The 18964-nt window shown below is 40.7% G+C and overlaps 1 protein-coding gene across 4 annotated transcripts in view; it reads left to right on the top strand.

Moving 5' to 3' along the window:
* trps1 (trichorhinophalangeal syndrome I) overlaps nt 1-18964 on the top strand; it is a 309278-nt gene that overhangs the window by 280867 nt on the left and 9447 nt on the right. For all 4 annotated transcript variants that reach the window (XM_074614498.1, XM_074614497.1, XM_074614495.1 and 1 more), the window contains exon 10: nt 15159-15281. In XM_074614498.1, the coding sequence (XP_074470599.1) occupies nt 15159-15281 (123 nt within the window). The remainder of the gene's footprint in view (nt 1-15158; nt 15282-18964) is intronic.

The following is an 18964-nucleotide window of genomic DNA, read 5'->3' as shown; positions in this document are numbered from 1 at the left end:
CTCCGTCTCTTTCTCACTCTTCTTCATCTTTCCGTCACTCTTTCTCACTCCTTCTCTTCTTCATCTTCCTCTCCTCGAGTAGGGAAATCGTTCCTGTCCAAGGTCGTTTGGCAATTAAGATGTATTGCCGTCGTGTGTGTGTGTGTGTATTAGTGCACATCCTCACCCTGTTTAAATCAAAACAATAGCAAACATTTAGCGACGCAGCTGTTGCCATGAATCCAAAATGGGAATTTAGCAAATTAGAAAACAGGTTTTCATGTCAGTGTTAACAGAGAGAAATGTGTTTGTGCATGTTTGTGTCTTTTTTGATTTTGGTTTTAACTTTTTTTTACCAACCGCAGTTTATTGCCTGTCAGGTCGGCTTACTGCATGTGTCTTATTTATATGTGTTGCTAGTCTTATTCCTTCCTCTCTGTAGAGCACTCTGTTTCCCAAAAGAACACTGGTGGTCATTACTTAACCACCAGAGTACAATGGTTCAATCAAATCATGACTGTTTCCCAGCACAGTTTTTAAGAGGAAAGAAAGGAGGGTCGTTTGTAAGTTCCATTACTAATAGTTTTTGTTATTTGAAAAGCATATTTCAGTAATATAAAGTGCAGAATTGGTAATAATTCCCCTCAAAATATCCCCTGATAGGAAGCCCTGCTGTATCATGAGTCTTCCACTATCCATTATCCACCCATTTTTAAATATATACTGTATGTATTCACATAAACCTCACAGTCATTATCTTGTTGCTACAGTAATGCAAGTGGGAGTGGGATTTTAATTATTAATGGCAAACCTCGCTTTGCTTTAGCTATACAGCCTCAGAGCTGTGGCTCTAACAGCACAACCAATCTAGTATGCAAATGCTCTTATAGTTATGACGTACATACATGACATTTTGGAGCCGTTGGTCAGAATTTTTCCTACTGGGAATCAAAGTAGCCGCATTTCCATCACTAAACTTATAGTTTATTATGCCGCCGCTGCAACAGCCATGCCCGGAGGCCTTATGTTTTCAGGCTGTTCGTACGTCTGTACGTCCATTCATCCGTCCATCCGGACCATTCTCTTGAACGCGATATCGCAGGAACGCCCGTAAGGAATTTCTTCAAATTTTTACACAAACATCCACTTGGACTCAAAGATGAACTGATTAGATTTTGGTGATCAAATGTCAAAGATCAAGGTCACTGTGACATCACGTCCAATCCCATTCTTGTGACATCTTAGGGAACGCTTTGATGAAACTTCTTCAAATTTGGCACAAACATCCACTTGGACTCGAGGATGAACTGATTAGATTTAATGGTCAAAGGTAACTAGGATTTTATGTCCATCCCATTCTCATGAAAGCGATATCTCAGGAACGCCTGGAGGGAATTGTATTACATCGGGCACAAAACGTCCACTTGGACTCGAGGATGAACTGATGAGATTTCGGTTGTCAAAGGTCACCGTGACCTCACAAAACACGTATTTGGCCGTAACTCAAGAATTCATATGCTAATTATTTCAATTTCACACAAATGTTTAATAAGATAAAATTATAAAGTGATGACATTTTGGACAGACATGGATGTAAAGTGCAACTGGACTGGTTGGCGGAGGCGTACAGCCACAAGGCATTCATTCTGAGCCGTAAATTGTTCATTGATAGATGTGCAATAATCTGGAATTTGTATCTGGGTATCTTATCTGAAGATGAAAATGCCTCAGTTTATGTTGGATGCAGATGAGACTTGAAGAGATATCCCCACTTAGTGAGAAAACACAGTATAGCAGCCCTCAACCATTCATAAATTCCCATTAAAAGGGCATCTGTTTCTCTAATTAAATGGCACAGTTTAGTGTTTTTGGTTGGCAGCGTGACTCAGTTTTCTGGCAGAGTTGGTTTCAACAGTACCTGAAGGGCCATGTGGGTCTGTCTTGTGTGGGAATCAGCCCACTGTACTATTCTCAGATAAACAATAAAAAAGAGTCTAAGACAGTTAATAAGACACTTAATACCAGTGGATAAGACTACAGGTATTAAGGATGCACATTATTATAACTCTCTCTCTCTGTCTCTCTGCCGCTCTCTTTTCCTTTGGGCAGTGGGGTGAGTTAAGATTTCAGCGTCCTGGTTTCCACACCAGATTATGTGCAAGTTGTGTGTGTGTGTGTGCATGTTAGTGTGTGGGAGTGTGTTAATGTCGACCTACAGGGATTTCCTATAAAGACACACACATACACACAACGCTCATTTGCACTCCCTCACTCACACACTCACTTGAACATTCATATACATTCCCTTACACACACACACACACACACACACATACACACACACTGATGCTGTGCTGGTGCCTTACTGGTCAGTGTGAAGTGGGTCACTGCTCTCCAGACACAAATATAAAAAAAGTATAATTTTAGATGAGGAAAATAACTTCTAACCAAGCAAAAGCACATGTAGCTTTTTTAATGAAGTAAATGTATTTCATAGAAAAAACATAAACATGCTCCATTATGGTGGAGAAAGCAAAATGTTTTTTTTATTTATAATGGAAATTCATGTAATTCCTTTTATTTCTATATTGAATATCACACACTAGATCACTGTTTAAAATGCAAGCAATATCCACTTGTGAGCCCTCATCACAGGTTATGGTGACCTTAGTTTGGCATGAGTTGTGAGCAGTTAAAGGGAGACTGGTCGATTTTGAGATTTGGGGCTATTTTGCTTCCATAACATGTCTTCTTTCAGACTAGTGGAAAGAAAACATCCAAAATACACATTTAGATGTTTATTTTACTACTTTTTCTATTTACGTCTGTAGATTTCACCTAAATTCACGTAAAGTTAGCATTAGATAATGCCTCATTTGCGTATTCAAACCTAAAATTTCAGAAAACTTGTAAAACAAAAAGTAAGTGGCTTAATGTAAATAATCAACTGGGGAAGTTTCATGGTGATAATCTATTAGTTAATGTTTTTTTACCCTATTCACCTGGTGTGTGTCCTATTTTTAGGGATTTTAGACGCCTGAGGAGGTGACAGTAAGGAGTAATGAGGAAAAAATAAGGTAAAATAACATCATTTTGTGTTACAGACATGTTTTATTTTCTTTTATATCATCCGGCGACCCCTCAGATTCATCTCAGGTCCCGACTTTCAGATTGGGAACCGCTGCTTTAGATCAGTAATTCTTTCAGTTTGCATTCCTTTTCACCCAGCGAGACCCACGTGGTGGAGAGACGGTGTAAACACAAACAGTTTCCTTACAAAATAATGTTTGGTTTCTGTTTCAGGTTAATTATATGAACTTTAGAAAGAAAATCAAGGCTTTGCCCTCTTGTTTCTCATTCCCCTCAGTGTATTACACGCTCTATCGCTGCACAAAGACGAGTCCAAGGTTGAATCAGGAAGACTTCTATTACAGGAAGAAGAAAATACACACACAGTGTATCTAATGTTATCTTTTCAAAGTTTTAGCTTTATAGAATCAGTTGCTTGATAAACAAAACCTACCTACTGGATATCAGTAATCCAGATACACACACACAGAAAACAACAGTACACTAATACAGAACAACACACACTCACACGTACACACAACCGTGGTCTCCAGGTCCATGGACTCCAAGTCTGCATGCATTGAGGCTGTTTATCAAAATTAGATCAACGTGGAACGATTTCCTTTTTCCCTGTTTGCTAATGTACCTCTCTCTCTCCCCCCACCTCACACACACACACACACACAATTCACCGGTTATCAGCTTTTACCCACAACACATAACTGTGAAGTCGATCGTTTATCAAAATGAGATCAATGAAAATAGGATTTTACTTAAGTGTGCGCCCGGTCTGTGTTTGTGTACCAAGTTGTGCACTTTTACTGCACGGATATCGAGACTCTCTGTGCTCTGCGACAAAAGGTAGCAACTACTGTTTGAACTGAACACAGGAGGGATGAAAAGAGCACGGCGGATAGAGGAAAAAAGGGCCGGAAAAGAGTGATAGCGGAGTGAAAGGCTGAAAGAATGAAAGGAGGTTGAAAGGAGGGAAATAGGCCACAGTGTGTGGCCCACATCTGTGTGTGTCTGTGTGTGTGTATGTGTGAGACATTGACCTCACTCTCCTTTTGTGCCATGCGGAGATGTGTGTGTGTGTGTGTGTCACAGTGATGTCATCTTGTTCCGGTGTTTTCTGCTGCTTTTCTTTAGACACTCAGCTGACACTCTTGTTCTCCTTCGTCACTCTTCTGCACACACACACACACACGCACACACACACACACACACGCACACACACACACACACACACACACACACACACACACACTCATAGGTAGAAACGTACCAAGAATGACAAGGCTGTTGTGAAAGCTGACACCCTCTATTTTACGCTCACACAGAATTGAGCGTGTGTGTGTGTGTGTGTTGTTCTTAGTAATAAAGGATCTGGGTTGTCGTGTCTTCTGCTGCCTTCTCCAGACCCTCTACTGTGCAGAGACTATCACTGTTTTTTTTTATATTCATGGAACAGTTGCATCTGCATATTTACATTATTCTCATTGCTGTTATCACAACCCGGCACATAACACACTTTTCAAGCTTCAACTTTCTTTTGTCCCAGTGGGCAGTCGGCTTTGCAGCCGCTATTAAAAGCAACTTGCATAAAAGTGAAGAGGCATAACAAAGAGACGGCCACCAATACAAGGTGCTGATACAGAGTTTCAGGCCAGCAGCACGAGACAAATTACCGCCGTCATCATTATCGCAGCCTCCGTGGCCATCAGCACCAATCAATGGCGAGCTATCATCACTTTCCTCCTGCTTATACCATCACGTAGAGGCCTAAGGCAGCAGGGATAAAGGAGTCGTTACACCTGATTATGGTGGCAGGAGAGATTGTGACGCCTGCCTCACCTGGTGATTTATGAGTTATTTATGTTTTCATAAAGCGAGCTGACAGGTGTTAATAAGAATGATGATTGAAGTTTACCCCGACCCTCTTTCGTATTGTACCCAGGGAGCTGTAGTTGTTTAAAGGCCCAGACGCACCGACCCAACGTCAAAGAACTCGCGGCGATGAAAGACGACTGTTGGGTCGCATCACGTTGCGTTTATCTTGGCTAACAAGTTGCACTTGAACACACCGCAAAGACTAAAGCCGACGGACAGTTAGCACGTACGTTCTGCGCCCGCGTGAGAGGAAATAACTCTCAGTACCAGCAGCAGGCGGCGGTAGTCTGTGTTCATCATTCAAAAAGGGGAAACCAGTAACCCGAAAATGATCAGATCAGATGAGATGAAGATGAAAAGTTTCCTCTTTACTCATTTGCTTACTTTCCTCCTTTCCGTTTCTCTTCTCGTGCACTGATTCATTTAAACCGAACAGCCAATCAGAGTGATTTCTCTCACCGACGGGCTCCACCACGGATTCAACATGCTGAATCGTCCGAAAAGCCTCCGACAAGGGCAGACTAGAGCCGACGGTGTGGGACACACCGCAAAAAACTAGGATGACAGACGCTCACCGACGGCCCCAAACTGTCCGACGGCCGACCGTCAGCTTGGTGTGTCAGGGCCCAATAGAAAACCTTTCAGGGTCAGCTCTCAAACGCTATTGCATCATCATATATGTACTGTATTTTTAGTAATACGCTCGCCAGTGTTATTGCAGTAGATGACTACAAATCCAGCATCTTAACGCAGCCCCTCTGCTGCTCTGCTCACTCTGTACAGCTAATGTCTCAGGACGCATTTTATTCCGTGAGCCTTTTTGATTTTTTTTGTCCTGAAATTTGATTTTCTTGAAGTTCTGTCACCGCGGCCTCTAAAAAGGGGAGATACTGCTGAATGTGCTGCGCTGGTATGGTCGTGCTGGGAGCTGCGAGGGCTGCCAGCGCAGACTGTTAGAGGAGAGCTGCAGGCTGTGTGTGGAGGGGGAAGCTGGGAGCAGTCGCACACTGAGCTGAAGGTCATGCTCGGTGTGAGCGGGCAGTAGGTGCTGTGTTCGGACACGGAGTGGCCATTTTCCGTCTAGCAGCGGTTTCCTCTCTGCCAGGTGTCTTTCAAGCTTTTCTCATTTATTTACATTTTACAAGGCTGCCCAAAGTGGGGCCCGCAGGCCAAAGTTGGCTCGCCATAAGGTTCGATATGGCCCGCCAGATGTTTCTAGCAATTTCTTTTTTATTATTTTTTTACATTATAAGACCAGGCTTCACTGTCTTTCATAGGCTGTAGCGGGCTCAGTTTTAGAGCTAGTGTGAAGGTTCATATGAAACAAGAAAACCCCTAAGGGAACCATTTGTACCAACCACGGGAAGGAGGCTAAATAACGCTCCAAAGTTAGGCTCAATTTTGGCGAGGAAAAACTGGCATGGCCGTTTTCAAAGGGTTCCCTTGACCTCTGACCTCAAGATATGTGAATGAAAATGGGTTCTATGGGAACCCACAAGTCTCCCCTTTACATACATGCCCACTGTGATGATGATCACATGTAGTTTGGGGCAAAAATATGCCTTTTTTTTAATGCAATATAAATGTGTTGTTTTTGCCTATTCTAAAAATGGTGTATTTGAATATTTCTGCATACTGGGGTCCCTAAGCAGGCTTGATATGACTGGAAATGAGCCCAGTTGTATTCAGCAGCGGAGCTTTAAGGGGTTAACTATGTAAAAGCTAAAAGAATATTCAATTAGGGGAACTTGGGATCATACTACCATTTTGCATCTTAGCAATACAATACAATAGGTGTCTGCTTTTGGCCCATGGCCTATACATAAAGTTCCAGTTTTGGCCCTTTGTAAAAAGTTTGGGCACCCCTGGTTTACATGTAGTATTTTGATATAGTGTTGATATTTTACTACAGAACTGGTGACGTTCAACTTTATTATTGAGAATTCAGTGATAAGACAGTTTGTATGTATGATAGGCTGATAGTGACTTTAAGCTAGAACTTAAGGGTTAATAGTATCTGCTTATGAATAGTATTTTATGTGTGGGAGTGTTTACACCACAGCCTATTATGTTTTGCTCTAGTATGTTATCATTATCCCTTTTTAAATGTCTGTTGATTCCTGAAGGGATAATTAGTCGTTTTGGTCGCACCCCTTCAGAGACTTACCGGCAGGGCATTTTTTTGGAAGTTTGCTGCTGAACTAGTTTCTCCCCGCCTCGCTGATAATGTCATGTGAGGAGATAATCAGCAGGAAACGCCGCCTCGGTCACACGGCGCAGTTGGACCGCGTCCATTTTTCCCCGACTGAAAAACAGAGCTGTTTGCTTAAACCAAAGCACAGAGTTTCAGTTCTTAATTAATTTTTTCCCCCAAAAACACAGATTGTTTGGAGTGAATCTTTTCCCCTCCCTGCTGACTTTAACAATCTTTAACTGTTTTAACTATTTTAGTGCCGTTTGCTTCTCAAATGCTCTGTTGTACACAGGTTATTATTATTATTCCAAGTGTTTCTTTTATGTGGTTTCTCTTGAAGAATAAACTAGCAGAATAAATTCAGACTCCGTTCAACGTAAATTCATTCAACTCAAACCCAATTATTCTATTAGGGGAAGCAATTTAAATGCACACAGTAGTCTGAGAGTAAACCACACAGATGGACTTCTGCAGCCATATGCCTAACACGTACACAGACCTACACAAACACACACAAACACACATAGTTGATGGTTGGTAGCACCTATAGGAGGGGGGTGGGGCACTCTCTGTTAGAGTGGTTCCAGATGCTTCTCAGTGTGTGTGTGTGTGTGTGTGTTGGGAGGATTAAATTGGTGAATCTTTATCTGAAACTATCGCTGTGCACAGGGTCTATTTCTTCTTCTTCTTTACGTGTGTGTGTGTGTGTGTGTGTGTGTGTGTGTGTGTGTGTGTGTGCATTAGAGAGAGCGAGAGACTGATCCAGTGTATAGGATATTGGATTTGGCAGTATGGAATTTAGTTAATTCCTCCAGCTAGTCCTCTAGCTTGATTAAATAATCGCTGATTTAATGCAAGTCAGTGCATGTATCAATGTAAGTGTGTGTCTCCCTGTGTGTGTGTGTGCGATAAAGCAGGGCTGACTTAAGTGAATTAAATGTAATTTCATTTTGAAATACTTTGTTTAGAAAGCCCTCTTTTTGAATTTATTTTAGACCGCAGGGCGCCTGGGTCTATTTCTTTATCCTCTTTCTCACGTTTCTCTCTCTCCAGTTTTCTGTCCATGCATCATTCTCTCTATTTTGCCACATAACTTCACGGATAGCAGCACCTTGATATTTGAAATTTATGTGTTTAGTTTGCTTTTACCATACACTGTGTGCAAAACGAAAAATAAGACCCTACTTGTAGAAAGCAAACGGTGGTTCATCCACTTGTGGGTTAAAAACAAATGAATGCCGTTACACACCTGCAGCATTTTTTTTCTTGTGCGATTAATTTGCACGTCAATATTTTTTTTTTAACTGTTGTTTTTGTCATATGTACTTTCACACAAAATATTATGCGGCAAAAATGCAACGTCTTTTTTTCGGGAACAAAGGCGATTTATTTGAGTTTTCGTACTGCGATTAAAGGCATCAACCAAGCACGATGTGCGGAACGGGTTGAATTGCACCTATATTTATGAAATAACAACTTGGAAGCTCTGTAGTTCGAACCACGACGGCAAACTATGAACAGATTACTTCTTTCAACCTTGATAAATGCAACTCATACCAGATCCACTCTCTCTGTTCTCACTAGGGCGGTCAATTGATTAAAATATTTAATCGCGATTAATAGCGGGGTCAGAGGTCAAGGACCATGACAGTTTTTCCTCGCCAAAATTTAGCACAAGTTTTGAGCGTTATTTAACCTCCTTTGCGACAACCTAGTATGACATGGTTGGTTATAGTTTCATATGATGCCAGTATCTTCACTGTAGCTTTAAAACTGAACCCGCTACAACCTCCAAAATATCAATTGTGTTAATGCGTTAAAGAAAGTAGTGGTGTTAAAACGAATATGCGTTTAACGCGTTATTATCGCCTTAACTTTGACAGTCCTAGTTCTAACCTTTTACAAAAAAAAAACCTAGACATATAATATTCACAGGCGAGTATTTCACATTTTCGTGTCGTTTCTTTGTCACGCCCCCGCTGTGTAAAGGCCGTTACTGGGAGATGCTGTCTTACTGTACTTTGTATGTCCTTGACAACAAGATATTTGAATAAACTGGGATGTAAGAATAAGCTTAGATTTTATTTTCCAAATGGATGTAAAGCATTTTGAAACACAGCAGCTCATGCGTAGGCCACCAGTCTGCCTCACCAAATGATTTAAAGTGACGCTACACCACCAGAGTTTTAAGATGCCACCACACATTGGTTGCAGATGGAAGCTAAAATAAATGCGAGGGACTCAGTCGTGCTACAGAACCTAAACCAGTGGATGCTTATCTGTTTTGTCCAGCTCTTCCATTAAGATCTAAAAGACCATGCAGTGTAAACAGTTTGTATAACATCTGTAAATTTATGGCTTCAGGAGAATCTCAGAGCGGACTCAAAGCCACAGCTGAAGGGTTTCAGCCACCGTGTGGTTCCACCATCTGTTTTGATGTTGAATAAAAATCGGATCCTCCAGAATGAAGTTTATAATTTATCGCTACGTTTTATGAGTCGAGTCACGAAAAACAGCTCATAACTTCTGTTTGAATTTGAGGAAAGCGATCACTTCAACCCATTTAATGGAAAGTTGGCATAGCATTGCAAACCCATAAAAGAGTGGAGTTGTTCACAAACACGGAAGGGAGGAATACATGATGTAAAATGTAGCCTATTTTCAAAGTGCATTATTTTCCCAAACAAACAACAGCAGGGTCGTGTAGCCTCTTTTTATGCATTCTTGCATTAAATCTACCGCCACAAGGGAAAAAAAGACTCTCTGTTGGAGCAGTTTGTGCATTGGAGCTGATTGTGAAAGTTATTAAACCAATAAATGTTGTTTTATGTGCAGCCTGCCGCTGAGTAGATTGTACTCTTAATTTCTGCGGCCTTTTCATGAGCATTATGAGACTGATGAAATCAGCTTGTCAGCGTTATATTTTGATGTTTACACTGATCTTTTCATCAGGAGATTGAACTATCTGATGTCTTTTATCTACGTATTCGAGTACATGGGAATAAGAGCTTTCTACATGAGTGTGTTTTTATGAATTAGATTAAAAATGGACACGTGGCCTGGGGATAATAGAGCTTTGTTTGCATTGGTTACTCAAATACATTTCCTGCTTAAGAAACTAAACTTTGTATCGAAACATCAAGTTTAAAGTTAATTTGTTGGCTTGATTAGGAGGAAGTTGATCCAGACTTTAAATTCCTGACTAATGAATGTGTTTTTGTTTGTGTGTGTGTGTGTGTGTCAGAGGGCGTTGTTGGTGGTGCTAATTGAACAGTATCATAGGTCGCAGATAAATAGATGTCATTAAGACCCTGAGCTCTAATTACCTGCAGCCCTCCTCTGTAGGCTGAGGTGAGTGGGAGAGGCCAGGTATCAGTAATCTATCAGAAAAGCATGCAATGACACGCACTCATTCTGTAGATACACACCAATACACCCGGCAACACACAAACATAGTTTCGAAGCCACCGAGAGATGTACTTTAAAGCTGCAGTTGGTAACTTAGAGCAATTATGATAAAAAGTTATTCTTAGAAAACGGCCACTTTATCCTGAGACAGATAATCTGAAAAAAATCAAGTTCCTCTGCCTCCCCCTCGTGCTCCTAATGACATGTGTAAGATTTCACCGCACCCGAAGGTAAAACAGCCAATCAGAGCCGAGCAGTCTCTACAGCAGCTGTCAATCACTGCTCGTGAAACTCGCGAACTACGTATTTTCAGAAACATCTTGTAGTGTACTGTTTAGCTGTAAAATGAGAAAGTTTGCTCCGTCTGATGGGCGGTGCTTGTTTTTGGCTCGACTGTTTTGGCTGCCGGGTCATAAACTTTCTCATTTTACAGCTAAACAGTACACTACGAGATGTTTCTGAAAACATTAGAGGCAAGAAATGGAGTTGTTCCGATACCAATACCAGCATCGGAAATGCATCCGATGCTGCCCAAAATTCGGGATTGGGTATCAGCGTCGGTATAGTTAATAATAATAATAATAATAACTATATCTTTTTTTATCACGCTGGTATCAGATCGGTACTCACTATCGGCGGATATCGGAAGTTCAGGTATCGGAATCGGGAAGGAAAAAATGGTGTCACAACATCTCTAGCGAGAAATAGTAGTGGTAGTAGTAGTAACAGAATCTTCATTCATATTTGATCAGCGCTGCCTAGTTTGTCAGTGATTGACAGCTGCCCAGAGACAGCTCGGCTCTAATTGGCTGTTTTCCTTCGGCGGTGAAATCTTGCAAATGCCATTAGGAGCACCGGAGGACACAGAGGAACAGGATTTTTTTCCCAGATTACCTGTCTCATGCACTACTGTCAGGATAGTGACATGTATATGACAATAACGTTTTTATCATATTGGGGCTCAAAGTTACCAACTGCAGCCTTAAATACATGTTAAAGTACCTACAGTATGTTAACATAGAGCCATGTGTGTTTGCGTGTGTGTGTGTGTGTGTGAGCTTTCACATTTCCACACACACGTCAAGCCAACCAGCTGATGATTGAAAAGGAAGTTAAAGATCATGAGCCAGATTTAGTGTGTGTGTACACGTGTGCATTTTGGAAGGTGGTGGGGGCTATTTCTGTACTTTCATGTGTAATTGACACTTGAACCTCTCTCTCTCTCGCACACGCACTCACACACACACACACACACACACACACACACACACACACTGCGCTATCCTCGTACCGTGGTTTTGGAGTAGCCAAGATACCCCCAACGCACACACAAACGCACTTCTTGGATTGCCGCCTCTCATCCAAATCTTGCATGCCTTCATTAGCCAGTGGAAGCAAATATTTTCAGGTGTGTGCGTGCGTGTTGCGATGAGGGGCAGCTGTGGGGCCATATGTGAGTGATTTGGGCGCTCGGAGGGAAACTGAATTCTGATGACAGATGCACTGTTTGGCTTGCAACACTAGACACACACACACACGAGCACACACACACACACACACAGAGACAGGAAGCGCACATCAATCAATCACCTGGCTCTGTCTCTCTACATGTGGCGACCGTATGGTGTGTGCAACATACACACACCGGAGGATTTGGTCATGTAAGTGTTCTGCTGTCTGATGTCAGACGGACGAAAACACATGTACCATAAAGACTCTAATATTAACTCAGGTGTTTATTACTTCCAACATCACTGGAAACAGGATGTTTTATTATACACATATTGAGACTGAGAGACGGAGTTTTCTCCAGTATAAATAAACACATCTATGGTGTTCCTTTGTATTCAATCTTTGAACAATCTCAACGTTTGATTGTGTAACCTGATGAAGGATGTCATCATAAATGTCTGTTTATGAGCTGAAATTACAGCAAGGAAACAAAAACAGCTATTAAACCACTTTTCATTGGCAGTAAGAATTTGATGTCTAATCCTTTAACACTGTCAAGTACAGATGTCTAATCAGTTCCTCATCCGTCGCTATTTTAATGTTCATATAATTTGTGGTTTATAAATCTCCTTTAACTAACTTCCTTCTGCACAACACAGCAAATGAACGTTGGATCCTTGCCTTAAAGTGCATGTTCCCAGAGAAAAGTAAAGTGGTTAATTGTACTGTGATCCTTGCAGTACATTAGTTTGCAAAAAAAAATACTGAACAGTGCCGTGCCCGCTGGGCTCTCCTGCTTTTAGCTGGCAGCACCAAACAGATGCTCGGTGGAAGTGCTGGTAGTGGCTCCATCTGTAGCTCTGAGACTACAGAAAGCCTGATTGAAGTGCGGCGCTCTTTTGTGAAAAGTTGAAATGTTTTTTAACTTATAGCGCTGGGTGCTCTGAGCCTGGGAAAAAAATATGCTAGGCTCTTGGCACTGACATGAACATAAAACAACAAGAAACCAGCGCTGAAAGGGAGAAGGTCCCAGTGGATGCAAAGTCCATGATGGAGGGAGAGGGAGAAACAGATTGGGATAACAGTGACAATATGAGAGAGAGGGAAATATGGCAGACATGCAGAAAATGGATTTTAGTAAGCCATACCCATAGGCACATACAGTATGCAGACATTTACTAGCTCAAGCATGGTGAGATTATCAATGCAGACATCACAAACAGAGACAGAAATACACACAACACAGACTGTTATTAGGCCATTAAATAGGCGTTATCGATGGTCATAAGCCATCATCTATTCGCATGGTCAATCACCTAAAGTAGGTATAAAAGACAACGACAGCAACCTCTAGAGACCGTAGTTAGTATGACCGGAGCAGAAGCGGAAGTCAGGTACTGTAGTATAGAGAGTGGAGGTCAGGGACAATGGATAAGTCTCAAAACACAGGGTTTTCACCCAGGAGACCAGAGTTTGCATCCCGTGTGAAACCAACAACATGCAGTTGTATTTGTGTTTCACAATCGTTAAGTTTCACTTTCACTTTTGAAACGTAGTAGAGTTGTTCCGATACCAATACAGGTATCGGAAATGCATCCGATACTGCCCAAATTTCGAGATCAAGTATCTGCAAGTATGCCAGTCTATAAAAAAATCAACTTGTTTAAACGGAAATTAATTATTTTTCGCCGCTCCAAAACAGTAGCCTTCACTGTGCTGTCGCCCTGGATGTATCATGGTTGCCACTGGCAACAACTGTTTTAGAGCAACGAGAGGAGAACTGATTGTAGGTAGTTTGTCACAGCTATTAACAATAATATTTTTTTATCACGCTGGTATTGGTACTCAGTATCGGCCGATACCGCAAGTTCAGGTATCGGAATCGGTATCGGGAAGGAAAAAATGGTATCAGAACATCTCTAAAACGATGTTATTTCGAGCCAAAACACAATGTTTTTTCCTAAACTTAACTAGGTGGTTTTGTTCCCTAAACCTAAAGAAGTTGTAGTTGTTTTGCCTAAACCTAAGAAGCCTTCTTGTTGGTGTTCAAAACGTAACATTTCTTTCAGTTTTACAACATGATAGAACGTGTTGTTTTGAAGTTTCGCTTTCACTTTTTAGTAGGTGTAGTAGGCCCCTATTGACCCACATCTATAGTGCTTATAGCGAGGGATAACGCCCATTTAATGGCCTGATAACAGTCGAATCGGGGGCACCATGAGTTTGTTTTTTTCTTGACCCCACTGATATTTAAATCAGTAAAACACATTGAAATGAAAAATCTACAACTAAAGTGAAATTAAGAGCAGAGGAGGAAATGAAGATTGGATGAGCAATAAAGCTGAGATATAAAAATTGAAAGCAGAGAGAAAGAAGTGGTTGGCTAGACGGGCAGATAGAGAGAAAGAGAGAAACCGAAAGAGTCATGGAGGAGAAAGATGAGGTATGCTGTCTTCTCAGGGTCATAAAGGTGGTGAATGGGGCCAGAGGCTTAATGGGATGGAGAAACGTTGTGATTGGCTCATTACTGTGATGGAGCACGTTGCCACGACAATTGGCCTTTTCACCCCTCCCCACCCCAACCCTCCCACCCCTACCCTTCCTTGCACACATCACTTTTTTATGCACCACTGCTCCATGAACTGCAGAGGTGCGTGTGTGAACACTGAAACAGTAGAAGTCTTGCCTGTAAAGAACCTCCTGCAGTTCAGATAAACACTTTGTGCTTCAAGGTGAAAACATAACTCGTCTCCAGCTGTTCGAGTACTATTTGACTACCCACCATATTTAACAACACACGCAAGCTCAACTAGATCATTCTCTTTTCATTGAAGTATATTTAGTTGTTTTTATTAACCTTGTTCTATGCAGAGGAAATCAGTAGAGGAGAACAATGTTCTCAATAGGATTTCCCATTAGGCATGATAAATGAGAGCACATCATCGCTGTGCCACCAAGACAATCTGTTTTCTCTCTCTCTCCTAACCTTACTTGAGTGGTGTGAATATTAAAAAGGTATCAAAACGTAAAGTCAACATTTTCAGGTTTTTTTTTCCCCCTCTTCCTCTTCCTTTTCTCTCTGTGACTTTGCATCTAACCAAAGTTTCTTTATCACTCCATATTGTTACTTCACGCTCTAATGTTGTCCGTCTCTCTCCATCCGTAGCGGCGAAGAGGCAGTGGGGTCTTCTGCGCAAACTGTCTGACCACCAAGACATCGTTGTGGAGGAAGAACTCTAACGGAGGCTACGTCTGCAACGCGTGTGGTTTATACCAAAAACTGCATTCGGTAAGTCGTGCACAGACAGATACAGATGCTTTTGCTGCACCAGCCTTGCATTAAACTGTAGATTATACTAAACAATACATGAAGCAAACTAGTTCAAAACATCTTTTGGGAATGTCATAAATTACACTCATTTTGGGAAAATGTGCATGTTAATATTAAAGGTATTTTGGGATGTGCAATATTTAAGGAATGCAAAGTAAGGTACTTGGGTAATATAAAGGATTATGTCACTGATAACGATAGATATTTAACCATGATATTATTGATCACAAGTAAGAAGGCAATAACAAGAAACTGGTAGACTGAACCCCCTACTATAACACAATGGTTAGAAATTAAAAAGAGAGATTTAAACTATGGAAAAAAATGACTTTCCAGCTTAGAGTGAGAGAACTTTTGTTTTTGTTAGTAAATGGAAGAAACTGCTGATTTATGGCAGAGTGGAAAATGCTTATGGACTAACTGACGTTATTTGTTTATTTTGTTTATTGCGTTTTCTTTTTCTATCTTTCTGATTGTAAAAAAGTTATAAGTTAACATACACAGTACTTTTGGTTGTATGCACAAACAAATAAATACTCAAATTAAAAAAAAAAATTATACCAAACAAACTGTAGACCTGCGAGATTCATAGAAATACTCGTCCCAGATGTGGTGCAGAAAGTTTCTGTATGTTTGTTAATCAAATTTTCTTTCAAACAAATTAAAAAAGACACAAGAAGGGAGCTGTAAATTTCAAAAACACTTGAAGAAACAGAAAAGAATCCCTACCAGGTGTATCATCATACAAAAGTTAATTTGCAGTGCTGAACTCCTATCCACGCATAGGAGACCCACACATACTCGTAAAGGTTCTACTGGATCAAGAACCCAGTACTTTAGGTTATTTTATGGACTCTATGCTGTATTTTTATACATCCACGGGGTGGTTTTGACCACTAATTATCATTCCCCGCCTGGCCGATTAGCGCACGACTCAAATTAAAACTATGCAGTTAAATTCCTGCATACATTCAGAGGATCCCGCTGTGAAAACGTAATATGGTGGAAAAAGTCTATTTGATTTGGTGGGAGCTGGGAGTTAAAGACCACTTCGGCAGTCACAGCGAGCCAGCTCCGCGGAGTGAGAAATATGACGGAATGAATCAACTTTACCGTCTAAGCCCGGGGAAAGTCTATGGAAATCTCCAATTTAATTAGACTGCATGAATTACACATGAGATAAAGAGCCAGCCTGGAATTAAGTTGACTTCAGAACATTGAGTTTTCTCACCTGACGTGTTTGTAAGGGGTTAAAGCTAATTTCACACTTCAATATACCTATTTAACGCAAGCGTTTATAAATATTACCAGTGTGAAACAAGCCTTCAGAGCTTCAACGTGTGTGTATGTATATATATATATTCACATACTGGCTTTTAAGCTCTGCTTGTAAAATTTCAAAGTGAACAAAAAATGTTTCGGTGTAATAAATCACAGTGTTAGTAAATGCATCAGTGGGTTACAACCCCGAGCGCTATACTGCAATTATCCGATGGAGCTTTAAAGACCTCTCGGATGGCGAGCCATCGCCGTTTGCTCCCGCCTGCCCCTGCAGACGTCCTTGGGTCAGCCCGTTCATCTCATCTGCTGCTCCAATCACGTTTTAGCTCCCTCTGCTCTTGACAATCTTCACGACGGCCGTATTTTATATCCCATAATAAAAGTTTTATATGCTCTACACACATTATTAGAGAGGATAGCAGCTAGTAAAACACTTCAGAGTGAGAGAGGGTGAAGGGAGAGTTATGAATAAAGAGGGAGAAAAAAGGTAGACATAAAGGGAGGGAGGGAGGAGGAGGAGAAAGACAAACAAGGAGGAAGAAAAGAAAGGAAGGCAAAGAAAGACGAGAAGATTATGGTAAAGAGATGATGAATGCGGAGGGGGTGTGTAAAGAGTTGGAGATGGAGGGAGACGGAGAGGTTTGGAGAAAAATGATATCCAAGAAGAGAAGGAAAGAGTAACAGTGACTCCAACCCTACAACACAGAAATGCTATAAATGATGAGCATCTTGCTTTTTTTTTTATACAATATGTTTATTAAGATTTTCATTTTTCCACATCAAAAGAAACAAAATAATCAATACAAACCACATCAGCCATCAATTTCCCCCCACCCACCATAAAATGTCTACAATGAAGGAAAGAGAAAAAATAAATACATTAATTACAAAATATATGAATAAATAAATGAAAATAAAATAAAAAAGGAAAACAAGAAACAAAACAATAAATAAGTAAATTAATTAATAGCATCTCACTTTTTTATACAATATGTTTATTAAGATTTATTTTTTTCCACAACAAGAGAAACAATATAATCAATACAAACAGCATCAGCCATCAATTCCCCCACACCCACCATAAAATGTCTATAATTGAGAAGGAAGGAGAAAAAAATAATTAATTAATTTAATAAATAAAGAATAAAATAAAAAGGAAAACAATAAATAAATAAGTAAATTAATAAATAGCATCTCATTTTTTATGTACATATCCAATTGATTAGGCTGCTTTTACTGCAACATATAATGTATACATTTAATGAATTAGTTTAAAATAAGTCTTAAATTGGTTGGATTCCAGTGATACATTTCTCTTTTACAGTGTAAACAGAACCTGCTTAGTATTAGTATGTAGTATGGAATCAGGACGCAGCTTTGGACTGTTTCCACCATAGGGGGTGCTATTTCTTTGCTTCTTACCTTTCCTCAGCCATCCTCCTCCTGTATTCACTGCCTCCCTCCGTCTTTTTCCTTTTTCTTTCATGTCCCATTCTCCTACATCTTCCCCCCTCTGTTCTCCATATATCACACTTCCCCCCTTCTCATTCATCCTGCTTCCTTCGTTCCCGTCTGCCCTCTGCTCCTGTCTTCACCTTTTCTTCTCCTCACTCATCTTTAGCTAGAATCGCAAAACCGTGAGGACCATAAAGAATAAGAAAAATGTTAATGATTTGACTTAGGGCTGTCAAAGTTAACTCAATAATAACGCCTTAACGCAAATTCGTTTTAACGCCACTAATTTCTTTAACCCAACTTGGGATTTTTAGGTTGTAGCAGTGAGGTTAATAATACATTTAATTAAATTTACTAAATTTTGGTGAGGAAAAACTGGCATGACCATTTTCAAAGGGGTCGCTTGACCTCTGACCTCAAGATATGTGAATGAAAATGGGTTCTATGGGTACCCACGAGTCTCCCCTTTACAGACATGCCCACTTTATGATAATCACATGCAGTTTGGGGCAAGTCATAGTCAAGTCAGCACACTGGCATATTTGCCCACTCCCATGTTGATAAGAGTATTAAATACTGTCAGTGTCCTCAGTGATGGACTTGTGTTCATGGTAATGATCCAGATTTGTAAATGTGTGCAGAAACCCTGAGCGGGACAGCTCTCTGATTAACAACAGAGACTGTTTGGCTGCTCGGGGGAGGCACCTGTCCCAAATGTGTGTCTATTAATAGATCATCATGAAACATCATGAGAGTAGTCCCTCCTGAGGATTTCTGTAGAGCTGCTGTAGTTTGAGCATATTAGTGTTAAGACTGTTGATTGTCAAAATGAACGTGGTAATAATTTGTTTATGTCACAAGTGCAGCAGAGCATCCCTGGATTGATGCTATTAATGACTCATCTG

Source organism: Sebastes fasciatus, chromosome 17 (assembly GCF_043250625.1).
Source record: "Sebastes fasciatus isolate fSebFas1 chromosome 17, fSebFas1.pri, whole genome shotgun sequence".
Taxonomy (NCBI): Eukaryota; Metazoa; Chordata; class Actinopteri; order Perciformes; family Sebastidae; genus Sebastes; species Sebastes fasciatus.
The sequence above is the reverse complement of the archived record's forward strand: the minus strand, read 5'-3'. Positions and strand labels throughout refer to the sequence as shown.